This window comes from Primulina huaijiensis, chromosome 10 (assembly GCF_012295235.1).
Source record: "Primulina huaijiensis isolate GDHJ02 chromosome 10, ASM1229523v2, whole genome shotgun sequence".
In the NCBI taxonomy this organism is placed as follows: domain Eukaryota; kingdom Viridiplantae; phylum Streptophyta; class Magnoliopsida; order Lamiales; family Gesneriaceae; genus Primulina; species Primulina huaijiensis.
Window position 1 is genome coordinate 5,446,895 of NC_133315.1, and position 23,906 is coordinate 5,470,800.

At 35.2% G+C, this 23,906-nt stretch overlaps 1 protein-coding gene across 5 annotated transcripts; it reads left to right on the top strand.

Annotated features, from left to right (window-relative positions):
* Positions 1-927: 927 nt before the first annotated feature.
* On the top strand, positions 928-5,191 carry LOC140985594 (eukaryotic translation initiation factor 2 subunit beta-like). 5 transcript variants are annotated; one of them, XM_073453456.1, is made up of 10 exons: positions 928-1,060; positions 1,253-1,326; positions 1,802-1,913; positions 2,023-2,078; positions 2,182-2,233; positions 2,327-2,415; positions 3,012-3,157; positions 3,457-3,599; positions 3,898-3,983; positions 4,891-5,191. In XM_073453456.1, exons 2-10 carry the CDS (start codon positions 1,267-1,269, stop codon positions 4,966-4,968), a joined length of 822 nt encoding a protein of 273 aa, XP_073309557.1. In that variant the 5' UTR covers positions 928-1,060; positions 1,253-1,266; the 3' UTR covers positions 4,969-5,191. The 5 variants fall into 5 exon arrangements, with proteins under 5 accessions (XP_073309557.1, XP_073309558.1, XP_073309556.1 ...); XM_073453457.1 differs by having other exon boundaries at positions 1,253-1,317; XM_073453455.1 differs by lacking the exon at positions 4,891-5,191 and adding an exon at positions 4,121-4,850 and having other exon boundaries at positions 1,253-1,317.
* The last annotated feature ends 18,715 nt before the right edge of the window (positions 5,192-23,906 follow it).

Consider the following 23,906-nt stretch of genomic DNA (forward strand, 5'->3'; position numbering starts at 1 on the left):
CGAGTGGCAATATTTTTAAACTGCAACACTTTTTCAGTCGATGGTTTACGATTATTTTAAATGACATTTTTTAGCAGGGTTGCATGCATGCAAATTATTTGAATGTCTATTTTCGAAAACGTGAGCTTTAAAAAAAAATAAATTAGCGGCATTTTAAAATCAGTAGACGTTACAACAACGATTCAACCACTGAGATCGAATACATAACTGCATCAGTTGCGGTAAAGGAAGCTGTTTGAATAAGGAATTCCATTCATGATTTGCATGTCATTCCTCAAGGATTTGATCGTAAAGAATAATGATGTACAATCACAACCATGAACTTTTCCTCTCGATGAATAATAACCACTTGGAAAGTTCAAGGGAGGGTTGTTCGGTACAATCATCATATGATTACCAATTTGTATTAAATTATAATCAAAGTCTTTATCTATGTTGATTGCATTAGTCTACAAATAAAGTAAAACGAAACCATGAAATGTAAATTATATTAAAATAAAGACTGTTTATTATAATTGAGCCAATAAATTTTTTAGCAAACCGTTAGCTTACATGACATATACTCTAACAGTTATTTCAAAAATTAATTATGCAAGAGTCTTGGTGTACTTTATGGAGCCTATAATTAAATAGTATACCCATTTCCATAGTCAAAACACACTCAAGATGTTAAAATTCAAATTATCTTAAGTTTCGGTTATTACAAATTATCTTCTTTCAAATTTTACTCGACTAACTGTTATAACTTCTCACTAAAATAAAAATACTCAACTTCAAATCCATATAATCTCTATTTCTTTTATTCTAATTTGCGAATGTTAGAAACTTTAATCTTATTTATTCATCTATTTTTTTTAAACCACAATATTCATATATTATATTACACATACGTTTATATTAATTTATTGGGCTCAGAAAGGAAGCCCATTTTCCTTCTAAAGCCCACAAGGATCAAAAGGCTCACAAATTTAACATTCTTTCTCCCAAAACACGAGCCGCAGGTAACCCAATCTCAGTCCCTTCTCAGTTCATCTCAAGCTTTAGGGTTCTTCAGATACATGTATTTTTACTATTTTTGAAAGAAATTATAGTGTCCTATTTTATATTCATTTGTAGCTTACGTCTTGATTTTAAATTTTGACGTAAGATATGTTAAAATTGTAATTTTATTCTCACGTTATGATTCTGGTTTTTAAGGGTTGTGTTATTTTCTGATGAATTTTTGTTGATTGACTCTTTAATTTTGTTGTAGATCTAAAAATAATCATGGAAGTTGAAGAAAATCAAAACCAAATCAAAGATGAGGTCAAGGATGATGTAGGAGATGTAAGTTTATGTTGAATGCCTAATCATATTTTTAGTGGGATTCACATAATTTTCATCTTGTTTTGTTTCTCTTATGCTTTGTTAAGAATCAGGAGCTGAATTTTTTATGCGGTCATTTTGGAACTAAGTTTCATTCATTGACACTTGTTAACTTATAAGCATGTTGATGAAAAGAAGTAAAATTCGAAGTGGCTTAAGTGATTAGAATTCTATGACGGGGCTGGTTTTTTGGTGCTTGAGTAGTTGAAATGACTTTTTCTTTCTTTCTTTTCTTTGTTGTTGCAAATATCAACAAGGCCTTTCATGTTTACTGAGTACTAAACCTTATGACTCTATTACACATTTGAGATCAATTTATGTTATTCGACGTGAAACACATTCTTTTGTCATCTTATGATCGATGCTTAGCCATGTATAATTTCGATCACAGGTGATGATTTTTAATTTTTCTATTTAATAAACCATGGTATTGCAGATTGCTCCTTTTGATCCCACAAAAAAGAAGAAAAAGAAGAAGCCTGTAATTCAAGATCCAGTTGAAGAGGAGTCCGTTGATACTCTAGCTGAAAAAACAGAGAGCTTATCTGGTACATACCTTTGCCAGTTACAGAAGTTTTATTTATGAATCTAGTTTCGTTTTGTCCCCTTTCTCAAGATGGTAATATGTGCTCATATTTGTACTACTTTGTAATGCAGTTTCTGATGGTCTTGAAACTTCGTTTGCCGGTTTGAAAAAGAAGAAGAAAAAACCAGTCGGTCATTGTTTTATCTTCCCTTTTTCTCTGAAACTCATGCACCTGTTAAATTTGTTTGTGTGACTTCCTATTGAATTAACCATATATTACACCTTTGTAGGTGCATACTGATCTGGAAGATGAACCAGAGAATGTTGGGGATGAATTGGATGGTTGGGTTTTTTTGGAATTTTTATTTGATTTTGCATTTGATTGTTACAGTTTCTTATATGGAAGCATGTACCACTTACTTTTAAATTTTTTAGATATATTTGAAGAGGATGAGGAAGGGGAAGGAATTATCCTGCAACATTACCCATGGGAAGGAAGTGATCGTGATTATGAATACGAAGAGGTAATTCATGTTCACTGCCTTGAGCTACATAAGTTTCTCAAAGATTTTAGATCAGTTAAATGAATTCTAGAATAAGCGTTTTACCATCATTGTTACTTTCTTTGATTGATATAACTATTTTTTATGGAAAATAGTGGAGCCGAAGAGGGCGGTTTATATATTTAATTCAGGATTTTTATAAATTATGGGGTAGTTTTGCTGGCCAATTGCATTTGGATTTGATTTATGGTAAGTTTCATTGTTTTTCAGCATACAGATTGCTGTGAATTGTATGAATGATGAATATAGAAAAGTAGGACATGGGAAGTACAGTATGCAACGTTTTGGGGATGCTGAATGTAGAGACACCTTGTAATGTTAGTAGCACATTCACGTATAAGTGTTAGTGGCACATTCGTGTGGCCCAATGGCGTTATATTCTCTTGATATGCAATCAGTGATTTTATTAGATGTTTTATGTTCTAAAATAATGATCTTGTATGATCCTTATCATATTATTTTTAATTTTTTTTGACAATGATGCATTTGGCTGCATATTTGCGTTTTCCGGTTTCGGTAGTTTCTGGAGATGCTTATTTTTATATTTCCTTGTGTAGCTCCTTGGGCGAGTTTTTAACATCCTCCGAGAAAACAATCCCGAGCTTGCTGGTGATAGGCGAAGGACGGTCATGAGGCCTCCGCAAGTTCTCCGTGAAGGGACAAAGAAAACAGTTTTTGTCAATTTCATGGATCTCTGCAAAACGTATGTTATTTGATCTTGTGGTAAAAGCCATTAAATTTCTTACTGGATTAGTTGAGGATTTCTGTTTTGGTCATTTGATGATTTTCTTTATCTTAAAAAGACTGCTTGAATCATTTAAAGAAGAATAAAGAAATAAATAGTTGCATTTTGTTTTTTCTTTTCTCCTCTGCTTTCTGTGTAGTAATCTAATACGATATTTTTATTGACCAGGTACTTTCTTTGGATGTTTAAACTTTTCCTTCCCCTTGTGACATGAATATATGCTGATTGATCAACCCCTTTCTCTTTCTCTTTTACAGGATGCATAGACAGCCGGAGCATGTGATGACTTTCTTGCTGGCTGAAATGGGAACAAGTGGATCACTGGATGGGCAACAAAGATTGGTAGTCAAGGGGAGGTTTGCACCCAAGAATTTTGAGGGAATCCTCCGGCGTTATATTAGTAAGTTATTGCCTTGCTTTCAATTCAGTAGGAGAACATGTCGAAAGTGGATTCAACTACTAGGTGCTTATTTGTTATTGCCCAATTCTTAAATTTGATCAGTAAGTTTTAGATTCAAAATTTCCGCTTCCTTTTTCCATAGTTTGGGTTAAAAATCATATTACTGGTGGTGCATTTTGGCATAACTTTCATTATTGGGTACTTTATTTTCGTGTCTTGTTGTTTATTAACTATATACTTGAAGAACCTCCTAATTTTCTCTTCTTGGAACTCTTTTGTTTCTGAATTTTGTTTGAAGATGAATATGTCATTTGCAATGGCTGCAAAAGTCCAGACACCATCCTGTCAAAGGAGAACCGTCTCTTCTTTCTCAGATGTGAAAAGGTAGCTGTCAGCTCTCATTTTTTCCCTTTTATGATTTATATGATGAAAAACTTGTGGCAATTCAACAACCCAAAAGCATTGACTTGGTGAAATATTGCAACTTTGGGAATAATATCAGCTATATTTCTGATATGAAGCAATTGTTAGTTGAGTTCACCAACATTTCCGGATTGCATCACCTGAAATATACCGAGGAGTTTGGTGGCTCCATGAAAAATTTAAACGGATCGTCTCTTGGGGAAATTGTGCTCCTTGGTTGTATGGTTGGTACCTTTTGGTCACATATTGCATCCCCTCCCCGAGGGTGTTGCACGGTAATCCATTCGTATCTTATGAAGCCCATGTTACTAAATAAGTCCCAGCATTGCCTGATTTCCGGGGTGGAAGGATGTTCTAAACTATTTATGAGGCCTTTATGGAGAATTACTATCTTGGAAAGACAGTCCTTGAATTCCATATGGTTTTTCCATTTCTAACTGAACGCTCAAATCGTTTGTCACCAATTCTATGTGGGGAAAAATATATACTGTCCCATGCTTCAGTACTTGGAAGAAATTGTTGGACATGCCTCATTTTTGGTTCATTTTATCGCACTACAAAATTTGGGCTATATTGGTTTTTCCCTTTTCTACAATATAAATAGTTTTATGCTCCTCTGAAATAGATAGGCTATTTGCTTTCTGGACACTGATTATTGCCAAATGTTTATGGATGATATGCACACCTTTGATACTTGTTTGTTTTTCATTATATCTGGAGGCTGCTGCATCTTTGAAGAGACTCTTGTGATTTGCGTGTTTTAGGGGAAAACTGGGGATGGCAAATAGCTTCCTCTTTCCAAGTGATTTTTCACGCGTGCATGTAATGTGTATATATTCAACTAAAAAAAATCTGTTCTATTGTTTAGTGTGGTTCGGGGAGGTCAGTTGCCCCAATCAAAGCTGGTTTTGTTGCTCGTGTTGGTCGTCGGAAAGCTGGAACATAATGAAACTTGCTGTTCATTTACACCTCACTGTTTTATACGTGGGAAGCCATGGATTCATAACTGTGTTGCAGTATGTTAAATATGGTCCCTCAGTGTTGCTTCGTAAGACATGTATTTGCATTTTTACTTGAAGAGTTTTTGTTTCTATCAAATGTTTACAGTTGACGAAATGATTTCTCCTATGACATTGGATCTTGGAGGGTAGGGGTCAACATTTCAACTAGTCTTGCTTAATTTGTAAAATCCATCCAAAGTTTTAAGAAAATTGGATCAATAGAGTAGAATTTAAATATAAAGATAAAAAAATAAAATAAAATTATGATGACCATTTCGAATCGGAGCTGGACTTTGGTTTTTGCCTTGGGTTTCACTTGTTTTCGGAAAAGTAATTGAAACAGTGTAGCGTTTATAAATGTTTTGAAATATTTCGATTATTAAAATTTTCTGACTAAATTGATTCGGTTGCATCGAATTTGTTATCCTAAATTAATCAGACTCACTTGGAAATGGATAATGAAGTGAACATTTAGCGTCCTATGTGTCAGTATATTGTGTGTTTTCATCATCATATGTATGTATATAAATAAAAGATTAATCATTAAGAATATGAGTAGGTCTCTTGTGAGACGATCTCACGAATCTTTATCCGTGAGATGGGTCAACTATACCGATATTCACAATAAAAAGTAATACTCTTAGCATAAAAAGTAATATTTTTTCATGGATGATCTAAATAAGAGATCCGTCTCATAAGAATTTATACAACCTCTAGAATTAACGGAGACGGTTTTTCTATAAGATTATTTATAGTTAGTTATAATAAAATAAGTTTAGTTATTTAAGTATGTAATATTTTATAAATATGATAAGTTAGAATAATCTTGTGGTATAGGTATTTTGCGTATTCAAAATATTATGAATCTTTACACTAAAATTAATTATACTATATTTCCAAATTTTAATTTTGTGCTATAGAAATGTAGATGTTGAATAAACATGTATTTGACTAAATAAAGTTAACATTTAATAAAAAGGATTGTTATTTATGTTAAATAAACTACATATTTAATTTTTATATTAAAAATTGACAATAATATAATTTTAGACTTTAATTGGTTGGTTTTATTTTTTGTAAATTCATTAATAATTTCATTCCAAAAATAAATAATAAAAAATGTTAGTTACTCAAAAAATCATAGTTAAAAATTTATTAGGATCATTAAATATAAAGAAAACAAAAAAAGAATATTAAAACTATTGGTTACCTTTATATTCATCTTAGTTTACTAAAAAAATATTACCTTAAAATAAAACATTATTTATCAAATCTATAGCTAATATATTTATGTATTACTATTCTACAAAATAAAAAAGATTGAAATATATAAGTAGAGTTAAATATTTTTAATCACTATTTTTAGGTTGAAAATATCTTCGTTTGGTGGTAATAAACAACATCGAATTATTTATAGATCCAGCTGCTATTTCATTGTATTAATTAATAGGTTTCAAGCTGGATGCTAAGCCAAGCCGGCCAGCCTAATATTCTAGACTCATGTTGGAATACATATTCCAGCAGGGCAGTCTTATTAATGTCAAGATGCATATCTATATGTTAGATTAAGCTATTTTCCAAGACTCACGCCGGATTATTTAAAGAACTCTACCTGTAGATTTGTTCCTATCCGGAATGTATATGTATGCATATGAGTTCGATGAAGTCAAAAGATCAATAAACAAAATCAATGCACATTAACAAATAGATCAAGTTGTCAAAAAATGTCTCATAATGAGACAAATATATCACATATTTTTCTTTTTCATGAATCAACTTTTCAGAAATCGCTATTTTTCATTTTTGGATACATGTCAATGAGCATTTATTGCGACATATTATGAAGGAAAATGATCGGATATTAATATTAGTACCTGTTTATTGAATATTCGACCGTTGAAGGAGTTCTTTTAAAGGTGGATTCAAGACCGAAGAAGATTATCGAAACTATCATAATATGCCTTACCAAAGATCCTGAGCGCACTTTATCGCTTTCATCTTCAAGCTGCTCCATAGCACACTCACACTGTTCATATTTGAACACTTAGGATCAACTCGTGTTGCACACTCAACCTAAGTTGTTCAAGCTATCTGTTTAGATTGTTGTGTATATTTGTTTGGACCTAGGATTAGATAGATAGTGGTGTTTTTTTGTTCGTGTTGTCGAGATACTAAGAGTTCCAGTATAGGCCGTGGATAAATCTTAGCTGAATTGGGTTGTAAGATCTAGAAATTCGAACGATATAACTTGACTGCATGCAAATCTAGGTTTTTACAAAAATGCTTATTTAATTATTTTAAATGCATGTTTATGACATGAATATGTGTTTTATTTCATGAATTACTAGATTTCATTTATTTGGGTCTTTAGCAATATTTCATGATCGAACGAGGAACGGAGACCGGGGACAGTTAAGGAAAAATGTTTTTATTAAATAATTACTTTAATTTATTTTATATATGGTGAATTTTTATTTAATTTTCGAAATGTGCCTTTTATGGTATTTTTACGCATCGAGCCTTAATTTTAAACCGGTATTCAATTTTTAGCAAATTAGAGGACTTTTTGGGGGTTCGGGTAATATTTTTTAAAACGTACCAAAACGAAATATTTTTCTAGAGTGTTAGTGGGCCTAACGGACTTGTTTTAATAAATTTTTGGGTCAAACCCATTACATCTCAACATTGTAAACCCTAGGCCCATGTACACTCATTTTATTCTTCAAAAACCCTCACTAATCCTCCCTCATAATCTCAGCCGCCCAACACGCGTCCAGAAGCTCCTCCACGAGTTCATCAGCCTTTTGTTCGATTTTTGTGAGATAAAACGCAGCCAAGGTCTTCCCCATCCCTCCGGTATCCGTTGTATGCGTTGTTGTCGAGATTTTCGAGCGTATATATGCTAAGGTACACACTAAACCCTTGTTTTTCTCATCAATAACATCATAATAGGTATTTTGATAGTATTTGCATGATATAATATAGACCTATCTATATGAACGATTTATACATGGATTTTTACATGAATATATTGGATTTTCATTCTTTATAACTCACGTTTTTGACATGTTACGTAAGGGATTGCCTGGATCGAGAGCTATAGGACTCAAACCATGGCTAATAAGTGGTCTTCGAAGGTTAAGATCAGATCGGGAGTTGGTTGGGTGATGGTGCGATCGTGTTTCCTCGATCAAGGGCTTGTGACGGCTAGGTTGTGCGAAGGGTTGAGGGCAGCATGCATGGGGTCAGTCTGGGCCATGGTTAAGACCCTGGTGGGTCCGTGTCGGGGTTTGGGATGGTCCATGAACCGCTGGATGCAAGGCTTGAGTTGGATCGAGTGCTTGGTGGAAAGCTAGCTTGCGGGTTGGAGGTCTGCAAGTGATCCCGAGCACAGGGGTTGTAGGCGTGGGTTTGGTCAGTCTAGGAGGGGGCTCATGGGTCTTGATCCTAGGATAGTCGCCTATGGGCTGGTCCAAGCGAGTTTGGTCTAGGGTCGAGAAATCGAGAGCTAGGTGCGCTAGGGTTTGGATCTTCTTACATGCAGAAAATTCCAGCAGCTGGTTGAGGGTTTTTGAGGGTCTTAGATGGTCTGAATTATGTGGTTTAAAGGCTGGTCATGTGTGGTTAAGTTATGGTTTAAGTTCGGGAAAATTTTGTTGAGTTTCGGGTTGATTCGGGTTAAAACCGGGACCCCGATCCAAGTTTTAAAATGAATTATTAAATTTAATGCATGAGCTCGATTTTAAATCTAAGAAATAGTTATAAGTATGTTTTGAGGTGTTTTAATAAGTTTGGTGGGCTTCGGGTCGAAATTTTAAGGTCCAAGGGTAAAATGGTCAATTAAAGTTTTCTTGGGTAAAATGGTCATTTTGCGGGTCGAGTTAGCTGTCCTGACAGTGCTCTGATAACTATTCATGCATGTTCAAAATGTATATGTTAATTATTAATATGAATTTTTATGAAAATGCTGATAAATACGTTGCATGCTTGGTTTTAAGAAAATGTATGTATATGCATGAATTTTACAAGTGATGAATACGATGATATGTTTTAAGGAGATGAATTGGTTGTGACTAATACTAACACAAACACGAATACGAACACGTAAGACCAAGGCTCAGTGGATGGTTAAAACTGTCGCTGATGTCCTCGCCGTCGGGTATCGCGTTTATACGTAGATGGATCCATCGACTTAGAACTGATACGAAAGTCACAACTAATGATTTGAATTCAATAACGAAAAATGAACACGTATATGATGATATGAAATGACATGATTTGATATGACTCGATGTGTTGACGTTCACGTTTATGCTTTTAGGAATCATGAAACTTATTTTATTTACAGTACTTTTCACTGTTGCATGAAATATATATATATATACTTGTTATTACGGTTCAGGTGTGTTGAGTGTTTAGACTCACCAGGTTTGATTGATACAGGTGAGCAGTTTGTTGATGGAGAGACTGGAGGTGCCGAGGACTGAGTGGGCTGAGTCTGGTGGTGCACTGGAAGCCCGAGGACCTTGCGCTTCTTCCGCATTTTTTTATGATGTTATGAGCTTTTGATGATCATGATTAAACAGTATTTCAAAATGTTTTTGATTTGCATACTTTGTGGTTGGCGTTTATTTTAAACAGTAACTTTTAAGTTGATATTACGCAGTAGTTGGAATTATTTTGTGGATCATGTTTTAGAATTTATAAATAAATATGTATGTACATTTCGACCAAGAATTTTTGTAAAAAAAATATATATTTTAGTAGTATTTTAGTAGTAGACTTTACAGTTGGTTTCAGAGCAAGAGTTCTTGTAAAGGATTGTGCCATCGCCAGCTTCAGAAGCTCAGTCGTCAAGCCTCAAGTATGTAAGTTTACATGTTTTAAATGTTTTAAATAGTTTAATACTATCACCTGCATGTTTACAGTATATGTGTTTCACGGTACATGTTTAGTTGTTTATATGTTTTGGGGATTAAATGTTTTGAAAGCTAGATTGAATTGCATGATGTGTTACGTTTAGAATTCGGATTGTATCCATAAATTATGCATCCTAGACGAGTTCAGAGCACAGGCAGGCAGGATGGTAATCTTAGAGGTGCAGAGGCTTTCCACCACCACCGCTAGGAGACCCCGTTATCCGAGTTCTGGAGGGTGTTGCGCGACTGATGGAGCAGGCTCAGCGGGCTCCGAGACCCGAGGTGGATATATATGAGCAGTTCAGGAGGCTCAACCTGAAGGAGTTTGGGGGCACTACTGACCTGTTTGTAGCTGAGGAGTGGATCCGCTCACTTGAGTTGCATTTCCAGTACTTAGACATGAGAGATGTGAACCTTGTCAGATGTGCCATATATATGATGAGAGATAATGCATCTATTTGGTGGAGGAAGCAGCGCATGGAGTGGATCTGACTACTCTCACTTGGAACTAGTTTAAGGACATCTTCTACAACGAGTATTTTTCTGCAGATATCAGGGGCGTCTGACCCGAGAGTTCATGAGTCTTTGACATGGGGATTTGACTATTGCTCAGTTTATCAGAAGTTTGATCGAGGCCGTCACTTTGTGTCCCTTATTGCGAGAGACACGACAGAGAAGATGAGGCCATCCATGGATGCCCTAAGACCTACCATTCGCCGAGATTTCATGTTGATGAGGCCGGCTACTTATGATGTTGCCACTGCTTGTGCTTTCAGGAAGAGCAGGCTTTGAGGGATATAGCTGTGGAGATGCAGATGAAGAGGCATCTGGCCCAGCAGAGTTCACAGCATCAGAGGAAGTAGTTTACAAGGCCACATAGGAATCAGGGGCAACAGAGGCTCCAAGGATAGTTCAAGAAACCAGGGCAGCAAAAGTCACTGCAGGCTCCAGGTGCTCCTAAGCCGGAAGAGAGGCAGCTCTGCAAGCAATGCAATCGGTTCCATTACGGTAAGTGAATGTAAGGGACATTCAAGTGCTTTATCTGCAAGGAAGAGGGCCACAAAGATGCAGAATGCCCGAGGAACAAGGCACTCCTACTGTTAGAGCCTATGTTATGCATGCCGAGGATGCGGAGGCAGAGTCAGACTCGACATTAATCACTGGTAGCATTCTTGCTTAAAATTTTTTAATATTTCCGAATAACATGGAATGTTAATTTGATTGATGACATTACTTTTGTGATTGAGTAGTTAGAATAAAATAGGTTACATGCTCTAATTAGATGAATTTAAGGATTGAATTAAATTAATTTAAGAATTTGAGGGATAAATTGCAATAACCGAAAGTGTAGGACCTAATTGCAAACGACCGTAAACTTTAAGGACTATTCGCAAATTATAGAATTTCAGGGACCATTTGTACGATTTCGATAATTAAGGGGCCAAATATGAAATTTTTCAAAAAATTTTTAGGGCCTGTTTGGTGAGAAAATCGAAAATTTAGGAATCCAAGTGCTAATTTTCGAAATATGGATGGATAAAATGTGCAATTTCGGGAACTTTTAAGGGTTAATTGGAGAATTTTCGAGGATTATGGGTTTTATTGATGAAATTTCTTGAATTTATTAGACTTCAATGATTTTAATGATATATTTTGTCGCAGGAAGGATATTTATTTCAGATGTAGCCATTTATGCACTGCAAGATTCAGGAGCTACACATTCATTTATATCCGAGACTTTTGTCAAGCGACTGGGGAATCGTACAAGAGGCCATGGACTTCGGTTTTAGATTTTCGATTCCTTCTGGTGAGTAGATGTTTACTTCGAGGATAGTGAAGAAATTGGTGCTTCGATTGCAGAAGAATGTTGTTCAGTCAGACCTGATTGTGCTACCGATGCCTGAGTTTGACATCATTTTGGGTATGGACTGACTTTCGACGAATAAAGCTTTGATAGACTTTCGACAGAAGTTAGTATCTGTTCGATCGCCCAGTGGGAAGTTTTTTGTTTTTAGGCAGCTAGGAACCAGCAGATACCACACATTATTTCTTGTATCTGTGCGAGAAAACTTCTGAAAGGAGGTTGCCAAGCATTTCTGGCGAGCATCGTGTCAGTATCTGAGCCAGCCAATCAAAGGCTAGAGGATGCAGAGATTTTCAGAGATTTTTCCAGTTTCTTTCTGGAGGATGTTTCAGGCATTCCACAAGACCGAGATGTCGACTTCTCTATTTAGCTGATGCTGGGTATAATGCCGATTCCTAAGGCACCCTATCGCCTAGCATCTACAGAGATGAAAGAGTTGAAGGATCAGATTCAGGATTTGCTGAACAAGGATTTCATCCGTCCGAGTTTTTCTCCATGAGGCGCACTGCTACTGTTTGTGAAAAAGAAAGACGGCAGCATGAGACTCTGCATCGATTACAGAGAACTGAACAGAGTCATAGTCAAGAACAAGTATCCTCTGCTTAGGACGAAGACCTATTTGATCAGCCTCAGAGAGCATCAGTGTTTTCGAAGACAGATCTTCGATTAGGATATCACCAGCTGAAGGTGAGAGAGTCTGATGTGCACAAGACGGCTTTCAGGACGTTTTATGGGCACTATGAGTTTATGGTGATGTTCTTCGGACTGACTAATGCGCCAGCGATCTTCATGGATCTCATGAATCGCGTATTTCAGCCGTATTTGGATCATTTCATCATAGTTTTCATAGACGATATTTTGATCTATTCGAAGATCAGAGAGGAGCACCGTCAGCACTTGAGGTTCGCGCTACAGACTTTGAAGGACAGACGGTTATATGCCAAGTTCAACAAGTGTGAATTTTGGCTAGACAGAGTAGCATTCTTTGACCACATTATTTCCAAGGTTGGAGTCGAGGTGGATCCCAACAAAGTTGAGGCAATCAGAGATTGGCCAGTGCCTAAGAGTGCGACTGAGATCCGCATTTTCTTGGGATTAGCTGGGTACTACAGGAAGTTTATTCAGAGCTTATCCTCTATTGCGGTACCCATGACCGTCTTTATAAAGAAAAATGCCAAATTCATTTGGGGATCAGAGTGCCAGGAAAGTTGTGAAAGTTGAAGCAAGCATTGACTTAAGTGCCAATTCTAGCGATGCCATCAGGTCAGGGAGAGTTTGTTCTATATACAGATACTTCGAAGCTAGGTTTGGGCACAGTTATGATGCAACATGACATAGTGATAGCCTATGCGTCCAGAAAGCTGAAGGTTCATAAGAAGAATTATCCGACTCATGACCTCGAGCTAGCAGCAGTTGTATTAGTCCTGAAGATTTGGAGACACTATCTGCATGGGGAGAAGTGCAAGATTTTCACAGAGCACAAGAGTTTGAAGTACTTCTTCACACAGAAAGAGCTGAATATGAGAAAGATGAGATGGTTAGAGCTAGTTAAGGACTACGACTGCGACATTAGCTACCATCCGGGTAAAGCTAATGTGGTAGTCGATGCACTGAGTAGGAAGACTGCATTGATTGCACAGTTGTTTTCACAGAGACCATTGCAGGCGGAGATTTCTTTTATTGGATTGATCGCGAGATTCACTCAAATCCTGTTTGCCTTTCATATGCATGAAGGTTCATATCAATGCTTCAATGTGATGGAATCTTGTAAAATACCAAAAAAAGGATACCAACAAAATGATACTCGAAGTAGAAAATATATTGCATTATGATACAATTACTAAGAGTCGTTTGTTCCCAATAACACCCATTCGAAGCTCGTGATACCCAATCCGATAATGCTCGAGGGTGAAATAATGCTTGTGTATCGCATCTCATTTTCTCTTTGAACCTTCAAGAATGATTATTTTTGTTTGTCCACCTCGGTTTCAAGTTCCTCAACTTTCAAGATCATAACCTTCGCCTTTTTATGTGCCTCATCAGCTCCAAAGATCAATTCAACTAGTTCCATTCAAAGTTTATTATGTCAACGAAGAAATGAATTGCACCATTAAATTCATTGAAGATGGTAGATGCAAATATGACAAATGAAGCATTCAGTCGGGAAGACGTGTTTTGTACGTGTTTTTACACGGAAAATAAGCTCAATAAATAGATAGAGTTCCCTTACCTCATTTACAAATCATCTTATTCTCGAGTTCTTCTCTCATCTCGATACATTCTTATTTTAGTGTGTTGTTCTATAATATTTGTGAAATGTTTTGTTCTCCTGTATTAAGAGTGTTTATGTTTTCTTTAGAAACAAAGTGAGTGGTTGTACATCATAAAATATTATAGTGAAATTCTTTTCATCTTGCCCGTAGTTTTTACTCTAATAATTTTTAGAGGTTTTCTTCTTAAATCTCGATGCCCCATTTTATTCTTTATTTTCATATTTATATCTCAAGATGCCGCACCTGAGTCTAACAAGTGGTATCAGAGACTTGGTTTAAAATTTCTTAAAATTCTGAGTATGCTTTGTGGTTACAGTATGGACTGATCTTCTACATCAGAAAAGATTTTTTTGAGATTTTTTATTAAGGTGAGATTATTTTTTTCAGTCTACTAAATTGTTGTAGACATAATAACGGGCAGGTACGAGATAACAAAGTTCAATGGGAGTAATTTTAGGTTGTGGAAAATAAAGATACAAGCAGTTTTAAGAAAAGAGAATTGATCGGCGGCTATTGGAGATAGACCTAGGGACATGACGAACGATGGAAAATGGAATGAGATGAATGATAATGATTCTGTCAATTTACACTTGGCTATAGCAGTTGAAGTACTGTCAAGTATCTCTGAGATAATGAGAAAAAAATTGTCTAATATAAGCTGATAAAGACGTAGGAATTCAAGTCACTGCACAATAAGATTTTCTTAAAGAGAATGTTTTATACTCTTCGGATGGTAGAATCTCGTGAATGACCGATCATATCAACACTCTAAATCCTCTATTTCCCAGCTCACCTCTATACGGCACAAAATAAAGGAAAAATAACGTGCAGAGCTTCTACTTCAAAGTCTACTATATTCATATGATCAATATTTCAACAATTTAACCAAAAATATCCTCACACACTTTTCAAACTTCGACGATGTCTTAACTGCAGTTCTCGGTGAAGAAATTCGACGAAAGAATAAAGAAGATAGGTTGGTAACTTTGAAACAGGTAGAGGCTTTAATGATGATAAGAGAGAGATTTATGAACTGTGACTCTATTGGGAGCCAAAATCAAATTAAATCAAAGTCAAGAAGAAAGAAAAAAATATTTACTACTTTAAATGTGGTGTAAGATCCCGAAAATAATCAAAAGAATTTGTATTATATAATGCATATGTAATCCAACAAATAAGGAAGAGACAAAATGTATGTGTANAGTAAACATAAACGAATAAAATCATAAAATCATCATCGTAAGAAAATGTTCATCTCCTCTCAATTTCTTAAATCATAATACGGAAAACATGTCGTTCTCGGGTCATGTCACTGCACCAGGACTGCCTACTCAGAGTTCGGCACCTCCAGTCTCCTCATCATGAAGCTCACCTGCATCACACACATGCATAGATCGAAAGTTTTTTTTTTTCATGTATTATACAATCATCAGCATATAAAACGAGTGTGATGCGTAAAAGATGATACAAGGCGTGCCTTATATGAATTCCACGCAAGAACGTTGAAGAACAGGTGTCGGGAGAAGCGCCGGAGAATTTTTCTTGAAAGAAAACACCTTGGCCGATGGAAATTTGGTGTTGTACTGCTGAAATCTGAGAGAACAGACTCCTTCAATTTTTGAGCTCTGAAACCGTGGAAATCTGAAGGGAATGGGACGTATATCGGCTGTGGGTTGGGGGTTACGGGAGGTTAAGGGTTTAATATATAATAATTAGATAGTTAATCAAATAATTAATGGGTCCTAATATGATAATTAAGGGTTTGAAAAGGGTTTTAAGCCCAACAAGCTTAAAATTAGGCCAATTAAATCCAAACGCTCTCCCGAAAAATATTTCGTGTTGAAAATGTTTTGAAAATATTAGCCGAACCAATTAAAAAGTCCTCCGATTCGATAAAATTCACGTACCGATAAAATTAAAATCCTACGATAAAAATACCCAAAAATTCCCATTTTTGAAAAATACACTTAAAAACGTTTTAAATTAATTTATAAAAATAAATCGTGTATTCAAAATAATTTTCCTGAAGTTTCTCCGATCTTCGATCCTCGTTCGAACGTGAAATGCCTCTAGAAACCCTAATGCATGAACTTTAAAAATTTCATGAATTAAATCCTATAATGCAATAATAATGCATAAAATGCATAAAAATAATTAAATACAATTTAATAAAATAAACATGCATTTTATGCTTTAAAAGAATTTAATAAAATACCAAAAAAATTTGATAATTTGCATGCATGTGGTTCACGTGGACTTTCCGATTTTCGGGACGTTACATATATATCTATATATATAATATAATAAAATAGATCTAGAAGATGAATCAGATGAAAATATCATCTCAAATTTTTACTAGATTTAGTAAGGATCCAATTCATGATTGCATCTTAGAGCAAGTTGGCCGTCGGTCGAGTATAAAAGAAGGGATAGGAAAAAAAAGAGTCAAAACAAAACCATATTAAATAATAATAAAATTTAAACTTATTAAATCGACTACTCATACCCATCTCTTCAGGTGCCTTCTATTAAGGTAAATATTTCATGTCCCTCGTTGTTATGTTTTCTTTGGTTGATCATATTTTTCGGTAATATATGAACATATAATTAATTTATAGCTTTATTGGGTGTATCTTGAAACTCAACTCCAGCTATTTTTTTCGAGTGTCTAAATTTTAAATAAATAATTTTTTTAGAAAGGTTTTAATATTGTACTGTTATAAATTAGTCAACTAATAATACTGTGAAAATGTTTAGTTTGGAATTCTTGAAGTTAATATGTTTCCTACAATATATATAATATATAAGTTATCAATGCACTATGGTGAAATAAATATAAACCTTGATGGAGCATCCAGAAAAAAATATTATGAATGAAATTATTGGCTTCTCTTGAATGCTATAAATTTATGACCCAAGCTTACAATGTTTTGGTAAGAAGATGACTTGTGTACGAGAGGGGTTTAGGAGAATGACCTTAAAATTTGTTAAATATAAATTTCAGTACTTTGTACACTATATTAAATTTTTGTACCTTGTACACCATTATTTGCTACATAATCTATGTTATTTGCTGAAAATATTAAATTAAAATAAGATGGGAGAATGTCAGATAATATAGAACTTCAAAATTTATAGTAGAAAATACACATGGTTTGCAGATTAAACAAATAATTGATAAATATTATGTTATTTCACAGCTTGATCTCTTCTATATTTCTGTAACGCCGGAAAATCATTCCACGTAGACCGCATGCATGAAAATTATTAAATTGCTAAAATATTTTAATTAAATGATTTTGGATGCATGAATGATATATTTTGAGTGACTAACTAATAAATTTGGGTAAATTTTGCTCAATTGCATAATTTAAAGATTTTCTGACGAATATCGGTGGTTGGCCGAGGAAGGAAGACCAGAGACGATTAAGGTGTTAAATATTTAAAAGTTAAATTTTTATTTTTAGTTAAGAAAATATTTATTTGAAATAATTTAAGAATTTTAACATTTTTAAGGTCAAATTAAAATTAAATAGTGGGATCACATAGATTATGTATTTTATATGAGATTTTTTGGAAATATATATTTTTAAATTTTTTTTATTTGAGTGTTAATGATTTTATTAAACTTAATGGACCTAATTAGTTATTTAAAAATCTAGGCTTAATAAAGTCCATTAATTAAGTGTTTAGGAAACTTATTTTTTAATTCTATTAAAAGAATCCTAAACACACCTAAACACACCTAAACACCTACACACACACCCCACGAAACACACACCATTCACGTAAGAAAATAAGGGAAGGAACAACGGGTGAACCTCTTGCAAGACAAGAAAGTTTTTGATTTTTTTCCTCATTCGTTCTTCGATCTTCTTCCTCGTTCTTCCTTCCAACAACGATCTCCCGACTCCCTTGCATCCCAAGGTGGGTTTTCGGCGCGATTTTGACAAGAAAAAAGTGTAGAAAAAGGGTAGAAATCGTCCTCTGTTCGTCACCGACGTTCCACCGCTTCGGTATTCATATTTCGAGGGTTTTAAAAGCAAAGAAACATTTAGGGATGAAAAGTTTATGTTTAAAATTTGAGAAGAAAATATTAAGTTTTGAATTTGTTCGGGTTAAAAACGCTTCATGGTTTAGTCATTAAGTTATTAAATTGAAAAGCTTGGGTTTACGTCTAAGAAAATTATTAGAAGTCAAATTTAACTTTATATGATACTATGGGATAGGCTCGAGTCAATAAAGGTAAGAGAAAGTCAAAATCGAGAATTTTGAAGCCCAGAGGTAAAATAGTCATTTTGCGTCCCGAGTAGAACGAAAGGCTTGACAGTGTCCCGAAGAGTCATAATGCATGATAAATGATATTTTAAAAATTTTTATGATGAAAATATGGAATTTTATGATATATGCTAAAGTTGTACGATTTTTCCTGGAAAAATGTTATTTTACGAATTTTGAAGGACACAATATTTTATTAATAAAAGGAAAGAAAATATTTTGAAGGGTGTAAATTGACCATGACAAATATGTTATGATATGATTGGGAATATCGTGATGGAGAAGGTCCCAGATGAGGCCTGTTTATAGGAGAAGACCCCAGAGGGAGCCCGACTATTATATCCACTTACGACGAGGCCTAGTGCCTGTCCCCATGCGTAATGGTGAGCTAAGACTGATCAGTCGACCACATGATGATACGATTACAGCTAGTCACTTTTAAGGATCAAACTTCACCCAAAAATGATATACGATGATGGAAAGCTTTACGATTTGATGATTTATGATTTATTTATGCTTACAAATTTATGCTTGCTATTTTAAATAAAAGAATGATTTTTATGCATGTGCGTGTATATGTGTTATTTGTTACTCATGGTTATAACGTACTGAGTCATTAGATTCACTAGTTTTGGATGGTTGTAGAAGAGGATGAGATTGAGGGAGGCGCTGACGCTTGAGTGGATCGAGTCCGACAGTACACTCGCGAGGGACATTAATTTTCCGCACATATTAGTATTTAAAGTTTTACGAAAAGATTTTGTAGATTTTCTATTTAGAGATTTATGCTTTATTTTGAAGTTCAATTTTGGATTATTTTTAAATGTTGACATATGATTTTGGTGGTTGACGATTTATGAATTTTTATGCATTTATGGTTTTTAAATGTTGAGTCAATTTGGTATGAATGTTTCGAATTTTATATAAAAAGAATTTAGTAGAATTTTAAAGTTAAAATTAGTGGACATTTCAATTTCATCTTGTCAACGTACGTAAAAATAAAAGGTATGTTATTACCTGGTAACATACAACATGTATTTGTAAAGTTTGATATTTGTTGAACATGAATTACATGACATTAACTTGTTTACGTGGATTATTTGTGACATTACATAATATCAATGCACTTAAACAAAACATAATTTACACACGTATTTTCTATATATATGTAGCATCGATGCATGGCACGACATTACATTTCATACCATGCCTCAATTTCAGTGTTTACTTTTTTCGATATTGTGTTTGGATTCGAGGGGATTGCCGGGATGGTACGGAGCTGCGACTAGCCCGAGAGATGTTGTAGGCCGATAAGGCGCAGTACGTCTGTAGTCCTTGACGAGCTGACCGACACACGGTAGTAAACTGGGGATGAGTGGTCGCTACGGCAGCGTAGTCGAGCCTTGCCTGTTGCTTGAGCTGTTATGCCTTGCATTTACTGATTGTGCAGCTTCCGATATACTGATTTCATGTGCATGTGTATATACCCTGATCATGCATTGCATCCATGTATCATTCGTTACAATTCATGCTGTTTTTATTTCGGTATTTTCATACTTGGCTATTGCTTACCCCTCGGGGGCGATTATCTTCTGTGTGTGAATGGTAATCAGGGCAACATGGCATCCATCGTACTACTGAGTGAGGACTATCATGTTCATAGATGGAGCAATAGCACTATTAGAGGAGATCTTTTATGATTGCCTTGGGTTGATGTTGGTGATGGCCCTAGGTTGATGTTGGTGATGGGGATAAACCCCAGTTTTTCATAATTCTCAGTAAGGGTGATACGTGCCGATTCAGACGTTGTGAGGGAGAAGCTAAAATAAAGATGCATGAATAAATATTTATAATTAAGCTCGATATATTTTGTTATGTATTATTTATTTGAGCACTAATTTCTAAAATGGTATGATGTTGAACTGATCCGTGATGATATGCGTTTTGGTTAATAATTATACATATTATATTTTTATACTATACAATACTGAATATCTTTTGAAATGAACTTTTTGGGCCCACCTTGACATTTAATTTTAAAATCCCATTCTCCGCTGCAGAGTTAAAACGGTAATTAAATGAAATAATGCATGATAATCACCGGTGAGAGTCGAGGGACCCACATTTAGTGGTATCAGAGCGATAAACTGAAAAAAATTGCTCAAAGTAAGGAGCATAGCTGGAGATGCTCCCATAGGATGGTCTCACGAGAGTTACACGAAACTTAATTAATTGCGTATGTGCTTGACCTACGTGCTCCTATGTTTTAATGTATGTGGATTTATATAGTACATTGATAATATTTCTTTGTGTATATATTTGTTTATTTGGCCTTTATAGTGGTTACAAGAGGACGAGGAAGTGGACGCTATTGTGGTCATCCTAGGATACATATAGAAACTCCTATGATGGAAGAAAATCCAATGGAGCAGGTGGCTGATCAATTTGTACGAATGATGATGGATGAGATTGTTTCAACATTCCAAAAAACGTGTCCCACAAGATTCTTTGGTACCGAGGATTCTGAAAAATCCGAATCATGGCTTAAAGATATTGAGTATCTGATGCGAACACGATTGGTCAAACCCCAAGGAAAGCATGGGACCCTTTAGAGTTGCCGGATGGACCAATCACGAGGGGACGTCTGAAGAGGTTCAAAGAAGCAGTGAATGGGCTTATGAGCAAAGAAGACGGATTTACAAGTGAGATACAGAGTGATGAAAGGTTCGTGATGCATGGGGATCATGTGAACATTATTCAATCATCCATGCAAAACGGGGTGCATATCTGGACAGAAGATCTCGCGCACATGCGCGAAAACAGGGCGTGCATATGCGCGAGCTCGCGCACATGCGCTGAGAAGGGGCGCGCATATACGCGAGAGGTATTGGACACCGAAGATTTGAACAGAGAACTTCGCGCATATGCGTGGAACTAGGGCGCGCATATGCGCGCGAGGGGAAATTGTGCAGCGTACAGGCAAAGACATTCACGCATATGCGCGAGTTGGGGCGTGCATATGCGCGCGGCGCATATCTTTTTCCTAATTTAGTGTTTTTATTATTTTGGCAACTAGATTTCATATATTTGATTATGTAAACATATTGGACGAATTTTGGGAGACACAATTCAGATTTTATTGATTAGAATACATTGTTCTTGAGTTTTCTTTCAAACAATTAAAGCTTTTGCTATCCTTTCGTTCTTCGCCTTTCTTGAGTCTTTGATTCTCGAGATTTTGTGAATTATTTTTCTTTTTTTTTTTTCTAGTTGCACAACCTTTCCTTGTGCAATCCCAAAAAAAAAAAAGAGTACAAAAATTTCTAAAAATTCCCATAAATTAGTTTGATTATTTTGTTCTATTTTCTTGTGAGAGCCATATTCAAGTGTCTCTCACAATTAAAAAAAAGTGCTTTTATTTAGCATTTGATCTTGGTCTTTTCTCTATTGTGAGTCATATTCAAGTGACTCTCATAATAAAAAAAAATTTCAAATTTCTTGTTTTACGCAGTCCGTGTAAGTCAGTTTACAAGTGTCGTGAAGTTTGAACTTGTGAGTTTGATGCGCACAAGCTACAAAGCCTGAAAGTGTACCCTACGAGAGAACTCTTAGAAATCGAGTGAAAATACTTGAGTGTGAACGTTTCTTTCTTGGAGTGACGTGTGAGGTATTTGTAGTGAGTACAAATAAAAAAAAAGAGAAAAAAAAGAGAGCCGAGTGAATTTTCATTGGAGTGGCTAGTGAGGATTCGTGGTGAGGAAATTTATTCTTTATTGTTTTCTACTAACCTTTTCATGCAGGTATAATTATTGACGATCGTCAATTTCAAACAATGTTAAGAGGGTTGGATAGAATGTGGGAGAAGGAGTTTAAGCCTCTACGTCAGAGGTATAGGAGGTGTGAAAAAGAGGAGACGTATGATAGACATGTTGATGAGAATAGGCGAGGTAGAAGATTTGGTGGGAATAGAGCGTTGCAGTTAGATCGTAATGATGGTAGGAAATGTGAGGAGAATAGAAGAGTGGACAGAAGAAGTGAACGCGAGGCTAGCAAATATGAATATCAAGGTACATTTAAAAACTCAAATTCTAGTACTTGTGATATTATATGTTGTTGGTGTTTAGATGTCGGGCATGATATCAGCCAATGTCCACGTGATGAGGTGACCATAATAAAATCTCCAGTTGATCTTAAATCTCAAATGGAGGTTGATGTTGCGGTTAAACTTAAATCTCAAGTAGAGGTTGAGATTGTTGGTGAACTGGAACATGAAGTTGAGGTTGTCGAAGAACCTGAATTTGAGATTGTGGTTGAGAAAGTTGTTGATAATAGTATTCCATTTGTTGAAAATTCGAATGTTGTTGAATAATATACAATGGGGACTGAATCATTAGGTGGGAAAGAAGTGCCTAATTTTTCTACTATGGAGGAGGAGTAGGCAAGAAGAAACTTTGTTGCTAAAATTGTTTGAAGAAAGATATATTTCTTTTGATAAATTGAAACGAGAAGAACTTCTTGATGATCAATTGAGTTTTATTGAAATGAGTGGAAAAAAAATGTGATATGGTCAAAAGAATGAGAGAACAAAAGAGTGAGATGACCATAGAAAGAAAAAAAGAAGAGAATGATGAGATGAGAGAAAAAGAAAAAGAACAAAAGGCCAAAGAAAAAGAACAAGAAAATAAAAATAAATTATAGGCCCAAAAGAGTGAGGTTGAGAGTTGCTTATTCTTGTGTAAACCCCTTCATGTACCTTTGTACAAAGTGGTTTATTATCCTTGTGATGATATAGCCGTTTCAATCCCGAGCATTGTTATTTCTCCTTTGCAGGAATCTGATGAAATCATGATGAGGAGGCAAGCAAGTGTTGGGGGTATAAAAATGCAATGGGATGATCCACATGACGTTGGGTGCAATCGCGATGAGGTAAGGTTAGTTGGCAACGCAGCATCTAAGAGGTATGGTTTGCTTCCTTACTTTAATTCATTGTTGTGCTATATGCAAGAATTTGGAGTGAGTGTTGAGAGTGGGATGTCTAAAGGGTCTAACTGTGAATTAACCTTTGTGCCTAGGAGTCATAGATTTGAGAATGGTGAAATATTGCATGGATCAAATTTAAATTTTAGTGATAATGATTTTTCAAAAGTTGTCAAATTGATGATTCTTTGTTATGACAATGAATTGCATGCATTATACTCAAATCTTTGTGATGTGTTAAATGATTACATGGATAGTACATCAAGTGTGTTCTATTTGCATGATTCATACTTGTTTGATGATGACTTTGGAAAGAGCATGAACGGATATAAGAATTTTTATGATCTTAATGAATACAATTATAAGGAGATTAAATTGTTCATGTTATGTTCATTTTATGAATTACTCGTTATTGAGGAGTATTGTTGTGATTTCATCGTTGATATAATTCATGAATATATGTGTTGGTTACATATGAAGAGGCATATTGAGTGGGGTTGTGAAACATGTATTGCACATAAGAGATCGACATTTCGGCTATATTCTTATATCGTGCATGAACTAAGTCTTAT

Bases quoted from the DNA above. Each gene is read 5' to 3' on its own strand.
- LOC140985594 (XM_073453453.1), top strand. From the start codon at position 1,267: ATGGAAGTTGAAGAAAATCAAAACCAAATCAAAGATGAGGTCAAGGAT. The intron at 1,914-2,022 runs GTACATACCTTT...TTTGTAATGCAG, and splicing joins AAAAACAGAGAGCTTATCTG to TTTCTGATGGTCTTGAAACT. The intron at 3,600-3,897 runs GTAAGTTATTGC...TTTTGTTTGAAG, and splicing joins AATCCTCCGGCGTTATATTA to ATGAATATGTCATTTGCAAT.